Raw genomic sequence first — 17,063 nt, 5'->3', positions numbered from 1 at the left:
GTGGCAGGATGATCCTGAGCCGGAAACTCTGCTTCATGGTTTATTTTATTTTATTTGTTTTAAAATTAAAAAGTATATTTTTATAATTTCTAATAAAATGGTCGCTAAATACCTTTATTTATTTACGGTGTGTGTGGATTGATTCATCTACTGTACCATGGCCTACTATTATTGTTGATACGGTAGTAGTCGGCCGTGACTGTACTCAATGACTCTTGTTTTCACGTATTAATTTACTTTTTTTTTTGAGTATTTGTAGTTTGAGTGTTATTGTTGCATCACTTTACATATATTGTAACTGAAATGATTTGTGAGTGAGTGATTGTTAAAATGATATATTATGATATGAATGACGATGATAGATGAAATACTCCCCGCATTTGACACAGTAGCAAAATAGAAAAATATTTAAATTAAATACAACTTTGTATAATGCGACATTCCACAACAATGAAAATTTAATGTTATTTGACACAAATAAATTCATTAATTATAAACTGAAAATAACCAATGGTAACCTATACCTACCATTTATAGCTAAGCGACAACTGGCTACTTTAGTAGCTTATAGTCTTAGTCAACAAACTACTTCCTCTGTAGTATTATTTAATAAACATGCCTCTATTGGGGAATGTAGTAGTACTAATGTACAAAAATATAACAATGAAGATTTTTCTTCAATTTATTTAAGTTAAGTTATTTGACAAGGGAGGACAACTCTTGCAATATCATACAAAATAGGCAACATTCACCAAATATAAATGTTACTGCTATAGATAATCATAATATAAAGCTCATAAATATTGTTCACCAATTCTGGTGGTGTATATTCATACAAGGTATCTCAAGTAAGGAATTAGAAATTGAACTGTTTTTGAGCTGCGGTAATAAAGATATATTATGTATTACAGAACATTGGCGTAAGAGTCATCAGCTCCAGTTTAGTTTTAGAGAACATAAAGTAGTCAGTTCGATTTGTAGAAGTAGGGCTATACATGGAGGTTCCCTAATTATTATTAATAACAGACTAAAATGTAAAAAATAGAAGAGATATTGCTAATCTCTCTATAGAACAACTTATTGAGATAGCTTGTATAGAACTAGAGCAATTTATTAATGTAAGTGTATACCGCCCCCCCCACTGCATCATATGAACAATTCCAACATAGAATGGAGGAAGTACTATCAAAATTTAGCAAAACCAGCAAGTCAATTTTAGTGTGTGGAGATTTTAATATAAACTTGCTTGAATAACAGTAAACAACAAACATTGTTTTAATGATTGGGCAACAATGGGTATCCACAAAAGTCGTAAACGCTTACATGACCTTTATTATGAGAAACATTACAATAATAGTGAAGAATTTAAAATATATGTAAAAAAAATACCCCAAGCTCTTTAAAGTAGTTTGTCATGAAGCGAAAATACGTTTCATTGCAGATAAAATTAAAAACAGTAATAATAAAGTAAAAGCGACTTAGAGTGTAATGACAATGAAACTGGTAGATCGAATTGCCGTAACACCTCTATCTGTTTAAATATTAATAATCGCGTTAACTGTCACCAGTGTCTGAGGGAGTTATGCGAAAATAACAACCAAGTAACTCTTCAATGGATAAAGGGTTACAGTAACTCACGAGGGAATGATGCCGCTGATGAATTGGCCAGGAGAGGCTCAGCGATGACAGCAAAAGGACCAGAACCAACTATCCCTCTCCCGCCTAGCTGGCCTACGAAGGTAATACGCCAACACACCAAGGAATTACATAATAAGTACTGGATGGAAGTAAGTGGGTGTAGACAAGCAAAAGAAGCTCTACCTCAAATAGACCCCAAGCTCTCTCGCAAGCTAGTAAAACTTCCACGACCTAGGTTACGGAAAATAACTCATGTACTAACGGGTCACGGCCCTTTTCACAAGCATCTGTTCAATATAGGTGTCACCGACAGCCCACTGTGCAGAGCCTGCACGGAGGCGGACGAAACGGCCGCACACGTCATTTTGGAGTGTAGGAGTGTGGCCACATACCGGGCCAAACACCTGGGGTCACCGAGGACTCTCCCCGATGTCATGGGTGACATCAGAGGTTTGATACATTACCTTGAGGAACTGGGGTGGCAGGATTAGCCGCCCTCCTCACCACGCAAAATAGGCGCGCTGTAGTCGTCGAGTTGCGGATAATAGCCCATGATAATATAACCTATAACCTATAATCGCGTTATAAATTCGGAAATAGAAATTGCAAATGAATTTGATAAATACTTCTCCGAAATCCCGATTGTCACGACCAAAGACCTTAACTCTTCGCCAAAAGCAGCATAATATGATATGCTTAAATTACACGTACCAGTATCTTCCACTGATTTGAAATTTAAGTATGTTACAGGTGGCGATATAATAAAAATCTTCAAATTAATTAACCTAAAAAATACAAAAGACCTATGGGGCCATTCGACTAATATTGTAAAATACATACTTGACTCTTTAGCACCTGAATTAGCAATAATATTTAATGAATGCATAGATGAGGGTGTGTTCCCTGACCTCATGAAATACAACAAAGTTATACCTTTGTTTAAATCGGGCAGTTCTTTTGACCCTGCTAATTTCAGACCTATTTCAGTGCTGTATGTTTTTAGTAAAATTTTTCAAAAACTTTTGCTTCAACAGCTACAGATGCATTTTTGTAAATTAATGAACAAAAATCAGTTTGTTTTCACTAGGGGCTTATCCACAATTAATGCGGGTACTAGACTCATTGAGAACATCCTTGATGCCTTGGAAGAGTCACAGGATGGATTGGGCATTTTTTGTGATTTGTCCAAATCATTTGACTGCGTCCACCATGAAACTTTATTCCTAAAACTAAAACATTATGGAATGAAAAATAGAGCCCTAAATTTGTTAAAATCATATTTAAGCGAAAAAGTTCAGATAGTCGATGTAAATGGCAAACGGTCTTCGGGTAAACCTGTGGGAATAGGTGTTCCACAGGGTTCTATTCTCGGTCCTTTCTTGTTTCTTATATATATTAACGATCTACTGTTTGTGGTAGATGATAGCCATGAGATTTTATTGTTTGCTGATGATACTTCACTTATTTTTAAAGTGAAGCGACGTGCGGATATTGATGATGAGGTAAGCAATGCTCTCTCAAAGATAACAGCTTTAAGGGTAAATGAATACACTTCTATAATAAAGTCCCAGCCACTGTTCAGGCATTATCTATAAATAAATTTAAATGTTTTATAAAAAAATGGCTCTGTCGTAAATCCTATTACTCCACTGCTGAATATCTAAATGATCGGACAGCCTGGGACTAGATTTTTTTTTATGGAATAGGAGGACAAACGGGCGTACGGGTCACCTGTTGTTAAGTGATCACCGCCGCCCATACTCTCTTGCAACACCAGAGGAATCACAGGAGCGTTGCCGGCCTTTAAGGAAGGTGTACGCGCTTTTTTTGAAGGTACCCATGTCGTATCGTCCCGGAAACACCGCACAAGGAAGTTCATTCCACAGCTTTGTAGTACGTGGAAGAAAGCTCCTTGTAAACCGCACTGTGGAGGACCGCCACTCATCCAGATGGATTAGATAGATTGTGATTATTTTATAGCGATAGAAATGACTGTACAATATTGTATATTTTTATTGAAAAGAGCGCAAAAAAAGAAGCTGGGAGAGTTTCTTGCGCCGCTTCTTCTGTCTCAGAGCGCCATTTGTTTCCGAAGCGGTAGTGGTATCTAGTAGTATAAGAAATGACATCAAAAAGAATTCTAAAGGAATCAATTTTGAGAAAATAAATGCCCTTTATGCCTTTATGAGTTTCTTGCCACGTCTTCTTATTAAAGCTCAACCCTCAAAGGCGGTGGGAATATAAAAAGAAAAGTCATTTCCTTGACCTGCATGAATGGACTGATTTTGATTTGATTACCCTAAAGGATTGAGCCTTTGATTACTGTTAGTAAAAATATGATATTAATTACAAGTTTAAGCACAATCAACCTTAGGTGCTTTTATTGATATCGAAGGCGCCTTCGACAAAACCTCTTTCACTAGCATAGGCCGAGCGCTAGCTGTTCATGATGTAGATCCTACAATTGCCGGGTAGATAGACAGCATGTTGAGGCATAGGGCGATACGATTCACTGTGAACACCAGTACTAGATTTGTGATGGCAACGGGCTGCCCACAAGGAGGGGTACTCTCGCCGCTGCTCTGGAACCTTGTGGTAGATGAGCTCATCACAAGGCTAAACAAAAAGAAACTGTACACGTTGAGCTATGCTGACGACCTCGCCATTCTAATAACAGGACCAGTTGAGAGCGTCTTATGTAGCCTCATGAGATATGCTTTTAAGATTCTGGAAGAATGGTGCGCGCAACACAAACTTACAGCTTATCCGTCAATAACGGAGCTAATACTATTCACAAACAAACGCAGCCTTGGTTATCTTACATTACCAAAACTGTTCAACACCAAACTAAGCCTTACTAAAGAAGTATAATACCTGGGGGTCATACGGGATAGTAAGTTGCTTTGGAACAAACACCTTTAACATAAGCTGGATAAAGCATGCATCATCTTTTGGCAGTGTAGAAGACTCATAAGCAAAACCTGGGCTCTTGCTCCAAAGATAAGCAGATGGCTCTATACAGCAGTCCTCAGACCCAATATCTCCTACGGAGCAATAGCTTGGTGGCCCAGGACAGAGCTTGTGACAGTACAAATCAAGCTGCAGCGTTTCCAGCGGCTGGCTTGCACAGCCATAACAGGATGCATGCGCACCACGCCTACTTCTGCCCTTGAAACTATTCTAAGGCTAACACCACTCGACATATACTTTCAACAAGAAGCGACAATGGCGACTCTACGTCTAAAGCTGTTGGGTGTATGGAAGAATGAAGACTGCCTACTAGATAATCTCTGGAATAGGGTAACAAAGGACTATCCACTCTGTGAGGTACCATGCGACAAGATTCCTAAAACACATGCTTTTCATAAGAACTATCACATACAGCTATATGAGAAAGATGCTGACTAGTCAGGTGTCAACGAATTAAGAATTTACACAGACGGCTCGAAAATGGCTACTGGAACTGGTGCCGGCATATTCTCACAGGAACTAAACATACACACTTCCATACCCTTGGGCACACACAGCTCCATCTTCCAATGTGAGCGCGTAGCCATCAAGGAAGCCGCCAGCGCTGCTATATTAAGAAGGAAGGTCACATGGCCACAGTATCAGACTTCTTTCTGACAGTATGGCGGTACTTACAGCGCTGAAGGGTACCACCTACAACTCAGCACTAATACACGAATGTCACCAAACCCTGGAACAAGTTGCCTCTTATACCGGGACATAGCGGTTCGTTAGGAAATGATGCAGCGGATGAGCTTGCAAGGCGGGCATCGGCAAATATAGTGACTGGTCCATTGCCACTTCCTTTACCACTGCCCTTCAGCCAAATGCGCTCATGGATACGCTCTCTCACCAACTACCTACACAACACCCGATGGATGAATATCTAAAGCTGTAGACAGTCGAAGGAGGCGATACCTGCACTGTCGCTCAAACTGACACGTAGACTTATCAGCCTCAACAGACATGACATCCGTGTAATGGTGGGCACCCTAACGGGTCACACATCACTAAACAAACACCTTTTCACAATCGGCGTAACGGACAGTCCTAAGTGCAGAGGCTGTCTGGCCGAAGACGAAACTGTCGCTCACGTAATCCTGGAATGTGCGGGGGTGGCCCTGTATAGATCATAGATGGCGCTGTATTTTATTGTCAATTAAATGAAACACGCTATCAATGATTAATATAATATTACCTACTATGATTATTTTTTTATGGATCTGTATACCCGACGAGACGTTAGTCCTCGTCCTGTAATCGATTCCCTACACTCATTCACACACGGACGGACTGACGGACTGACATACACCACTTACACAATCACAAACACACTCCACAAACAGACACAAACACAAACATACATGCACACAAACATTTACACTACTTACATACATACAATCATAAACACATACATACACACTTACATACATTACACAAAACATCACCACACTCGCCGGCGAGTGTGTTCTCCTCACCTTTCATCTTCATTTTCATTCATTCTCTCTCCTTCCCACAAGCACACAGCCGGTCTGAGGTTCGAGTCTCCTTAGGAGACGCTCCGCGACTGTTGTTGCGTAGTCTTTGCGGCCTCCACGGCCCACGTCCTACTTCGCTGTGAAAGCCAGGGCTGCTAACAGCACAGAGTAGGTTTTAGTCGGTATGGGGTGTCCGCTTACGCGGACACTCGAGTCCGACATATTACGCCCCGTTTCGGGGCGTAAATACGTAACAGTATTTACTCCTCTCAAAAAAAAAAAAAAAAAGGGTCTGTATTCATATCAATCCTAAACCTTATTGTACTGTATATTTCACACTTTTTTGACTTACTCGTGTAAGGCATTGACTATTTGACTTTTGAGTATGTTTGTTGCATCATTTTACATATTATATTGTTAATTGAAATGATTTGTAAATCGATGGAAATGTAAATATTGATATAAAAGAGTGGCAATGAGATTCTTTTTTTTTACATTCATAAGTGTAATTTCCGTGACCTACATGAATAAAGTTATTTTGATTTTGATTTTTATCTGACTCAAATGAGAGTTATCAGACGCGTCACGGCAAGATTCTCCTTGAAGTGCCTCTACAGTCTACACGGTACCGCAGCATTTAATAAGTAAAATAAATAAAAAGCCTTTTTATTTGCTCCTATGAACTAAGTAACATTTTGTTTAGTGGATTAGTAATTATAATGAAATAAAGTAATTTTTGTTAGTATTTATTAGTTAAGGTAATACAGGGTAGACCAAAAGTCCGTTTATAATTGAAATGATGATTAAAAAAAATTACAGTAGATCAAAACTGTTTATTGTTTTCGATAGCAAACAAAAGGGGAATTTATTTTTTAAAAATCACATCATCCACATGCAATCCTTCATTATTCTGGCATTACTGCAATCTAGAGCGGAAATTTTCGATGACAGCTTTACGTGTTTCTGTTGAGATGTTTTGGATTTCTGTGCGAATACGATTCTTTAATTCGTCAAGAGTTACTGGGTTGGTTGGCTGGAATGCAGGGGTTTTTGATCACCATGACATAGTGTCCCTCCAATAACGAAAATTTTGTCTATTAACATGCCCATTTAGGTGGAAGTGTGCCTTCTTGAGAAAAAAATGTTTGTAAAACTGGTGAATCGCTCTACCATTTCGTTCGCAAACTGCAACCTAGTGGCATGGTCCTGAGGCCTTAATTCTTGCACTATTTGGATTTTATAGGAATGTAGACTTAAATCTTTCTTGAGAATGCGGTTTAATACATCATTATCTTGGCACGTTAAGGACAGCAGACCGCTTTCGAGTTGATAGTCCAGGTTGGTCACGAACAGACGATTTTACTCGCTCCACGTTTTCGGGGTCCCTCGACGTTCTAGGCCAGCCAGATCGAGTTAAATCCATTGTTGAACCCGTCTTTTCAAACTTGAGCACCCATTATTTAATTAACACACCTGATGTAGCTTGATTTTTGTGTCGTATCTTGTAATGATTGCAAAACTTTCGTTGAGCTAAGCTCGCAGAATCGTTGTTTCGATAGTACTCGCGTACACAAAATGCACGTTGACTACCGCTAAATGACGCCATGGTACTAAATTCCCATTGGCCGCTCTTGCAATGCGTAACCCCTCCACTCCACTCCGCCGCCGCTGCTAGACGCGGCAACCGATTCAAATGTAAACAGACTTTTGGTCCAACCTGTATTTATTTGATTTCTTCCGTAGGAACCCCCGTGCGGGTGAAGGCCTCCTGCAGGTTGTGCCATTTATCCCTATCTTGTGCCAATCCGAGCTAGTGTTCCACTTCCTGGTCCTTTCCACTCTGTGACTACTTTCGTCCAATGCCCATCCTGAAGTCTCGCTACATGACCGGCCCACTTCCATTTTAGTCTTCTAATATGTTGTATAGCATCTCTAACTTTGGTAAGTTTCCGAATTTCTTCATTTCTGATCCTGTCTTTAAGTTTTATCCCTAGGAGACTTCTCTCCATCGCTCTTTGGCATACCGACAGTCTATTTGCGTTAGCTTCTGTTAAAGACCAGGTCTGGCTACAATAGGTTAGTGTAGGTAGAATGATAGAGTCCATGAGTCTCCATTTGTAAACAATAGGTAGCTTAGATTTAAGAGGATTTTTCAGGGACCAGTATCGTTTCCATGCCAGTGCCATTCGTCTATCTATTTCCTCCGAGTCAATCTCTCTGAACGAAACCAGTTTGCCTAAATATATGTACTCTTCAATGTACTCTATTACTTCGCCTTCGACGCTGAGAGTAGGTTTAGTATGGTTTGTAATGATTTTTGTCTTGTCAAAATTTATTTCGAGACCGACCTTCTCGCTGTGCTTATGTAGTGCTTTCAGCATGTCTTGTAGGTCTCTAGCAGTATTACTAAGAAGAACCAGGTCGTCTGCGAATCTTAAATGGGTTAGCCTTTTATTTCTGATATTGATGCCTCCCCTTTTTCAGTTTATATCGTGTATTATAAGCTCAAGTACTGCAATGAATATTTTTGGCGACAGTGGGTCTCCTTGTCTCGTTCCTCTTTGAATTGCCAACAGTGGGCCCTTTCTGTCTAACCTTATTCTACTTCTGCACTTACTATAAATATTCATATATTGATGTATGTGTCGTCAATTTCATGATACTTAACCTTGCCTTAACTATAGCACTGATAGAGTCGAAAGCATTTTTGTAATCAATGAAGGCCAGGTATAGAGGCATATTGAAAGGCACATGAAAAGTGTGAAATAAATGATTTTGTATTTTTTTTGTATATTGAATTCTTTGTATTTCTCTACTACCTGGCATAGCACATGGATGTGATCAATGGTGGAAGATGCTGGTCTGAAGCCAGCCTGCTCTATTGGTTGTTTGACGTCAATTTGTGGCCCGATCCTTTTCAGGATACATTGCGAAAATAGTTTGTAGAGATTCAACATTAAGCTTATTGGTCTATAGTTTGATACACAAGAAGGGTCTCCTTTCTTGTAGAGTAGAATTATTTCCGATTCACTCCAATCAGCTGCAACTGTCTCCTCTCTTAGTATTTCATTAAATAATATATTTATTAGTCCTAATATTTGTTCTTCTCCTAATTTTAACGCTTCGTTTGTAATAAAGTCGGGTCCGGGGCTTTTGTTATTTTTTAGATCTCTAATAGATAACTGTATTTCTTTTCCAGTAAAATATTGTGGTTTCTCGTTTTCAGTTTAACGTTTTTTATATCCTGTAATAATTATTCTTTCGTTTGTTTCTTATTTTTGTCTGTATAGGTGTTTGTAGAAATCAGTGGCCATTTGTACTAGATCTTTTCTATCTTCTGTAGTTGCTTGTAATGTTTTCAATTTCGGTATCCATGATTTATTATTATGCAATTTTTTATGAATTCTTTTTATTCCGCTACTTTGCTCTATACATTTCTCATAACGTTTTATCTTGTAATCGTCATAGTCATCCTGTATTGTTCTTGGTACTATTCTATATAATTCTTTTAACTCTATTTTTTCTTCTATTGTTCTATCTGATTTTTGTTGTAGATTGTGCCTTCTCGATATGAGTGACTTGATGTTATCGGATAATGTAAAGGTTTCTTTCAGTTTTGATACTTGTGATTCAATTATGCTTTCTGTTAATGATTTTTCTAAGATATCGTAGAGTTGTTGTATTGTTAATTTTTCTTTGGCGGTTGATTCATGTTTGTAACATTTCTCTTGCAAAATATTCTCATATCTTTTTTGCTCCCTTATAGACTGTATATTTGGTCTTGGTTGTGTATATTTCTTTCTGGTTTTTCGTTTTTTATTTATTAAGGGAACGCTAATCCTTAGCACCTCTATATTTGTGAAGTAGTGTTTTTTTGTTTGACAGGATGTAGTCAATTTCATTCTTAGTGTATCCATCTGGCGAAAGCCAGGTCCATCTTTGGTTTTCTTTCTTTTTGTACATTGTATTTAGTATTGTCAACTCTTGGTCTGTAGCGAATTGTTTTAGTTTTTCACCACGTTCATTAGAGGCGCCTGATCCGTATCTTCCTATTACTGAACCTATTTGTACGGGTGAAATACCGATCTTCGCATTGAAATCTTCTATTATAATTATATTTTTCGTTGACTTTTCTTTCGCTCTACCTAAATCTTCATAAAATTTATCTATTTCTATTTCACTGGACTTCTCCATAGGGGCATAGCTTTGTGTGATTGAAATTTGGGTACCTTCAAATTTTATATTCAAAACTGCGACTCTTTCCGATATTCCATAGAAACCAATTATATTTAATTTGTGTTCTTTTTTTACTAAGAAGCCCACACCTCTGTCTCCTTCAGTCTCTCCATAGTGGTAAAATATGCACCAATTTAGTTCTTCAATTTTTAAACCTTTTCTCTTCACTTCGGACAGTCCTATCACGTCCCATTTGACCCTTTCAATGGCATATTCTAGCTGTAACATTCTATTTTCTTTTTTAAGTGATCTCACATTGTAAGTACATATGTCAATTTCTTGTTTAGTATTTGAAGCGTGGTTTGTTGTAACTAATTTTTTTAGAGGGTTTGTTCCTGGAGGGTTGTTGTCATACTCTTCTTCGGTGACAAGTCGTGTTGGAAGACGTGCAGCATTTAGGGGTAGCTTTAAATACAGCGCCTCCAAATGCTGGAATGATTTGCCGCCACCTATTAAAGATCAAAAATGTTTGTTCTCCTTTAAAAACAAACTGAAATCTTTTCTATTAGAGAAGCAAAAGTGTTCAGAGGCATGAAATCAAAAAATAAACAGCATAAATAAATAAAAAAATCAAAATATGTCCTATTTAATAAAATTAAAATAAAAATCTTTTTAAACTCGCTTTCGAATTAGATCTTTTTAGTCTCTTCTCTTTTTTAACTATTTTTAGATGGTCACTTTTAATCGATAACTGGTTACATGGGGGTCGCGCGGTCCCCACGCGTGATATTTTTTTGAATTTTTTCAAAACTATGCACCGTGCGCGGGCGCCATTTTGAGTAATCTCATTACGTCGCGACTCGCAGCGGGTGCCGGACGTTCGGCGCTGCAGCTTTTACCAGAGCGGAGGTACATGCGTTATGGGGGCCGCACGACCACTATACCAGTTACGTAAGTCTTTTAGTTAATATTTTATTTTATTTATTCGTATGATTTACACTTATTTTGTCAAGATGGCGAAACCTTTTAGTGATCAGATGATAAGAGATATATTAGACGCGGATTTAGTCTCTGAATAGGTGTTGAGTGGCTATCCAGTAGAACATATCAGCGACAACACTGTAATAAGCGATATTGAGCAGTTACCAACACACGATTCAGATAGCAGTGAAGACCTAACTCCCGAGATTGCAGTATGTTCTTCAGAGAGTGAAGGTGAACCAGTTGCAGGAGCCAGCCAGAGGAATTATTTTGGAAAACCAAATACAAATGGTCTAAAAATCGACCAGCATCTTCACGTACTCGTCAACATAATATGATTAGAAAAAGACCTGGGTTGATTGGTCCGGCAGCGTCAAAAATGAGATGACTACCAAAGAATGGAATTGATAAAAGACCATAATATCATAAATCGGAAAGCTGAGTATTCAAAGTATCCACGAGAACTGCGAGAAAAAATTGATCGCTTTGTAGCTGTCTATACGCTCGCTTCGTCTTATACTGTAACTGCAACATCTACAACAAATTCTTTGTCTGAAGATGCCGCTAGCTCTAGGCAAAGCGTGCTAAAAAGAGAGCGCTGTTACTTCTGTTAGAAAAAAAGACAGAAAATTTGCTACAAAATGTAACAATTGCAAAAATTTTATTTGCAAGTTGCATAGTAGCACAAAATCACTATGTACTACTAGTTGTGAAGACTGAACTTAGTTGACTGATAATGTTCCTAAGCCACTAAAATTATAAGTATGTTGATTTTTTAAAAAACGTTGATTTGGGGTTTTTTATTTTTAAAGTTTGTTCTATGAGGAATAAGAAAACATATGTATGTTAGCTTTAGATTTTCAAGGTTATATTATTTTTTGTTTGTTTATCATAAGAGAAAAAAAAGTACCAAAGAGTTGTAATGTTTTTGTAGCTCTTGTAGTAATTAAGTAAAAAGAATTACATAAATAAAAAAAAAATCAATAAAACAAGCTTGTTATTTATCTTTTTTAAATAAAAATTATGTAAAATTGCGGATATTTGCATCCTAGAAGCTAATCTTTATTGGGGGCCGCTCGACCCCCACAATACCAGTTACGTTAGTGAAGTACCTACTGAAAACTAGTGTTGGAAATCAATTCCAAAAATGAGTGGGTGTCCTTTTCATGACGTCGTATTTTTTATATGTTAATTTTACTATGTATATATGTTTTGTGTTGTCATGAATAAATGCATATACACTTTACTATACTAATAAAAGGAGAGCCGGTTTTCTCCTTCAATTATACGGCAACAACTACTGAACTGGTCGAAATAATACTTATACCTTATGATGGAGCCTGTTTCGGAGATATTTTATTTATTTCAAATATCTACATATTATAACGTCGATGATATTTCATTACATAATATTAGGACGCTATTTAGTTTACTATTAATTAAAACCAATATGAAATTAAAGTATTGTAAAAAACAAACAAAAACCTAACAAATCTCTCTCCAATACTTATAAGGGTATTTGCAACAATATAATATTTACCTATATAAAAATCGAAGTTCGAATCCATATAATAGCTGTTAATAATAATAAGTCATTGTAAGCTGCCTTATAGAACAAAAAGTAATGTTTCATTATGTTAATATTGCTACCATACAACTGTCAGGCGTTAATTTGTTTCTAAATTACGTATAGCAATAGAACTGCTGATACACAAAAAATGCTACCCAAAGCACATTTGAAGCCTGTAGTATAGAAATTGAATGTTATAAATTGCTAGTTAATTTAGAACACCTAACTCAGATCCCACCCAATTCTTATGTGAATTAAACGACTTCTTAACCTACTCAACTAATAAATATAAATTTAGAATGCGTATAGTTATAGTGGGAGACCTTAAAATAAACACGTTAAGATAAGGCAATATTACTAATCATTTACGAGACATATCCTACAATAATTTTAACAAAAAAAATATTTTTTCAAAAATTCTTAGTCAATATTCCAAATGCCAGTCATGTCGCTCTCTCTCTGACCATGACACAGGCCAAATGTTAAGCTTTAAAGACGCAAAAATGAACTACTTATTACATGTATAAAAGGGATTATAATTTGGGCAATATTAGCAAGTTCAGGGAATGCTTAAAAAATTAATCCTGGTCGCTTATACGAGATTAACTGACATTTTGACACATTTAATAAATACATCATTTGAGACAGACACTTTTCCTGACGCCCTGAAATATTCAAAGTTAAGTCATTGCTTAAATAAATAATAGTTTAAAAAAACTAGCAAACACGCTTTATATAAAGTCAACTAAAAAATAGAAAATAAATTTAAATTGAATATAGTGTACAAAAAAATATAATTTATTGTAAAAAAAGCTTGGGTTTGGCCGTTTAAAGTGGGTCTAAATCGCGTCTAAGGGAGTCAGTTACGAACATACATACAAACATAGAAGTGAAGCTAATATAAAGCGTATAAAAAGGTGAAAGGTGTGTTTACTCCCAACTCAATAAAAAACGGTGCAGTAGATCCACGACACAAATTCAAAAACCTTACCTCTTTATACTATTGGTATAATTATATTAAGCATATATTTTATTGATGTTTCCTTTGAAATTATTTAGAATTAAAAATATTACCTGTGCAGTGAGGTGTAGTCACACCCATGGAAATAGACTCTCTTCCACAAGTCATCAGCTGGCGCCAGTCGCTTGAACAAGAAGAACAGCTTTTCGATGAGCCCTGAACAGTTTACGATGTGAACCCCTATCTGACGCAGCGGGAACGCATACTGCACACAAACATAATATATAAACGTACATACAGGGTGCTCCGGCCCTCGTGAAACAACTATAGATCGCGACATTACTTCAAGTGCCCACATTCTAGCGTTCTACAAAACGCAAGTCCGATCACATATCGAGTATTGCTCTCATCCCCGGTCTGGCGCACCCCACTATCAGCCCATACCATTTATAAATCATTTGGTAACGCGGAGCTGCTGGAGTCGTCGAAGTGCAGTACTCCGAGAAAGGCTCGATCACTTGGCGCTGAGTAGAGGCGTCGCCTCATCGTGTCTCTTCTACCGCATTGATCACGGGGAACGTTCCGAATAGCTATCTAACCTGATCCCTGCCGCCAATTTCCCCATAACATAAATTTGATTAACCCCCTCAAACACGTTATACCCTTCTACCATACTATGGAAAGAACCTCCTTGCGACGTGTTTTCGTCTTTAAAAAAAGCCCGTAGAATCACTCAAAAGGCCGGCAATGCTCCTGTAATGTAATCCCTCTGAAGTTGCAAATGAGATTGGGCGGTGGTGGCGTTTGTCCTCTAATTCCATAAAAAAAGTCATAATCGAGATTCTCAAAGTGTGTTTGTTACATTGATGAAGTCTTGGTGTAAATATTGAAGTACAGTAAACCTATTTCATGTCTAATAATGTGTTCTATAAAATATACAATTAATTCTGCACTCTCACCCCCATAACACTCATAGCCTGCGTTACAAGAGAGGGCGTCAGTTGCCGCATTTGCTTCAAGGTCGTTCCCTCGCAGTCCACGAGGGCAGTGCCACCCAGCACCTGGAGCTTCGGCTGCATGATGCCCACCTCCAGGAGTAAGAGACAACCCCTGATCAATTCATCAGGGCTGAATTTGTCTGGATCGTAAAGCCCTGGGAATCGTCGATAGATTCATAAACGATACTTAAGACATCTTGAATCTTTATTATTTTCGCACAAAATTGAATTGATAGCGCTACCTAGTCTCCCTATGATCAGTCTGCCGACGTCTGGTCTGTCGTAGAGCACGCCTTCGTACACGTTGCCCAGTCGAGCCAGCCCGTACCAGTACACGTCGCGCCACAGGTGCGGGTTCTGTTCCCGGAAAGTGCAATAACGTACCATCTGGAACGGTTTTTATAAGTCTTAATATCCAGACATTACATTTGCAAACGAGCCACAAGGCTCGTTGTACCGTCGGAATTAATCAGTTAAATTTTCTGAGCACTCACAATACACATAAACACCAACACAGCCATACACGGACACAATATTCAAAGTCGACTAACATGGAAGCTACTTAAGAATCGATTTTCATATAATTTCAGAGCGCTAGTGGGCTATTTGTGTGTAAATTCGATGGACTATCTAGTTTTTAGATTTTCGCCCATGTCTAAGAATTCTTGTATGGTTTCAATAAATTACTTAGTTTCATTATGCTCAATCACAATTCTTGAGAAATACACGAAGTAGAGAATTCAGAAGACGTAAGTACTAAGTAATCTTCTCTGTACTAAGGAAACAAAAAGTACCAGGCGGTGTGCTCTAGCTGGTATGCATTGGCGCGCTCTCAAGAAACGCAACAGGAACACATCGTCTAGCCGAGGCGGATTGCATTCACCTCTCTCTGAAATATTAAAATGTCAAATTAATGTAAATGGGAGATTATGAAAAAAATAACATAGAGTTCTCGATGAATAGTTTAGACTACGGAGCTGCACTCAAGACGGGCAAGATTACTTGAAAATATGTACGTATATGTATGTAGGTACTAGGACAGTATACTGTCTGAGTCGGATGGTACTACAGAACGACTCTAGGCGTATCGTAATGTTATACGGCTCTAATCGTAATAATTGTTATTGGGGCCCAACGCGAACAAGAAAGCAACGCGAGAAAGAACGAAAGTGGAACAATAGCCTTATATAAACGACACGTTCCACCAGACATTATGAATATTATTGATATTAATATATATGAATCTATTACTTACAGACTCTCTGATTGTAAGTCTTGTTTAGTTTTGCAAACCATGTGGAGCTTGCTTCTTACGCTAATATCAAGAATTACTAATATTATGTATTATTGAATCTATAATATTTAGAAATACTTAATATTATACCTAATAGGCTTAGCTTGGTATTTCGTTTCTAGAATTATCGGGCCTGCATGAATAATATATATAAAAAGATATTTTCAAGCAACGAACTACTTCAAAAGAATCATTTGGTGATCGTTAAGTGAAAATAAAATCAATAAAACAATATTACACTGTTGTTATAGGTTGGAGTCAACTAACTACCCAAATGAGTCCAACAGACTTTGTAAAGATATAAAATTTAAGGATCTTGATAAATTGCCATCTCACCGAGGATCATTTTCCGTAATTCTTCAATTTTATTATTTCTTTCTGCAGGAACCTCTCCACACAATATGCGAGCCTGGTCTTCACATTCTGGTGTGATATGGCGATCAAGCTCAGCTCGAAATGCAATGTTCCGAAACATCTGAGAGGCAGAACAGACTGAAACGGAGAAAAAAAATAAGTCAAAATACTAATGAAATCAATAAAATTTTATAGAATTGTCACTAAATATGTTAAATCCAGCTAATGAAATGTACTTACCACGCTGTAATTGTCACAAATAGTTCAGATTAGGAAGTTAGCTAGCCTTATTTATTGAATCAGCCGGCCCTTACAAAACAATATCTATCTCCTTTCAAATCTTATAGCCTGGTACCCTTTACTATTTCGATATCCAAAACTAGCAACAATTAATTTTTAATCTGTGGATGGGTTAAGTAAAGTACTACTTTAATTATTTGAAAAGCTTCCGAATAACTATTTAATCAATCACACATTGGTGTTTCACATATTCACTGCGATAACTGCGATATCGGTTTTTTAAGGAGCGTTCTGCGTTAGTGAATCAATAACGCAATTTACTTGTATAGAGTGTAGTAATCATTTATTAATTAATTCACAATTT

The 17,063-nt window shown here is 37.4% G+C and overlaps 1 protein-coding gene across 1 annotated transcript in view; it reads right to left on the bottom strand.

Moving 5' to 3' along the window:
- LOC126976090 (clavesin-1-like) overlaps nucleotides 1-16,763 on the bottom strand; it is a 51,169-nt gene extending 34,406 nt beyond the window's left edge. Inside the window, exons 1-6 of the mRNA XM_050824277.1 lie at nucleotides 16,700-16,763; nucleotides 16,442-16,597; nucleotides 15,606-15,700; nucleotides 15,054-15,198; nucleotides 14,773-14,966; nucleotides 13,927-14,078 (exon numbers count right to left, since the gene is read on the bottom strand). Of these exons, the coding sequence (XP_050680234.1) occupies nucleotides 13,927-14,078; nucleotides 14,773-14,966; nucleotides 15,054-15,198; nucleotides 15,606-15,700; nucleotides 16,442-16,580 (725 nt within the window). The 5' untranslated portion in view covers nucleotides 16,581-16,597; nucleotides 16,700-16,763. The remainder of the gene's footprint in view (nucleotides 1-13,926; nucleotides 14,079-14,772; nucleotides 14,967-15,053; nucleotides 15,199-15,605; nucleotides 15,701-16,441; nucleotides 16,598-16,699) is intronic.
- Between the last annotated feature and the right edge of the window lie 300 nt (nucleotides 16,764-17,063).

This window comes from Leptidea sinapis, chromosome 39 (assembly GCF_905404315.1).
Source record: "Leptidea sinapis chromosome 39, ilLepSina1.1, whole genome shotgun sequence".
NCBI classification, from domain to species: domain Eukaryota; kingdom Metazoa; phylum Arthropoda; class Insecta; order Lepidoptera; family Pieridae; genus Leptidea; species Leptidea sinapis.
This window is presented reverse-complemented; position numbering and strand designations above follow the sequence as displayed.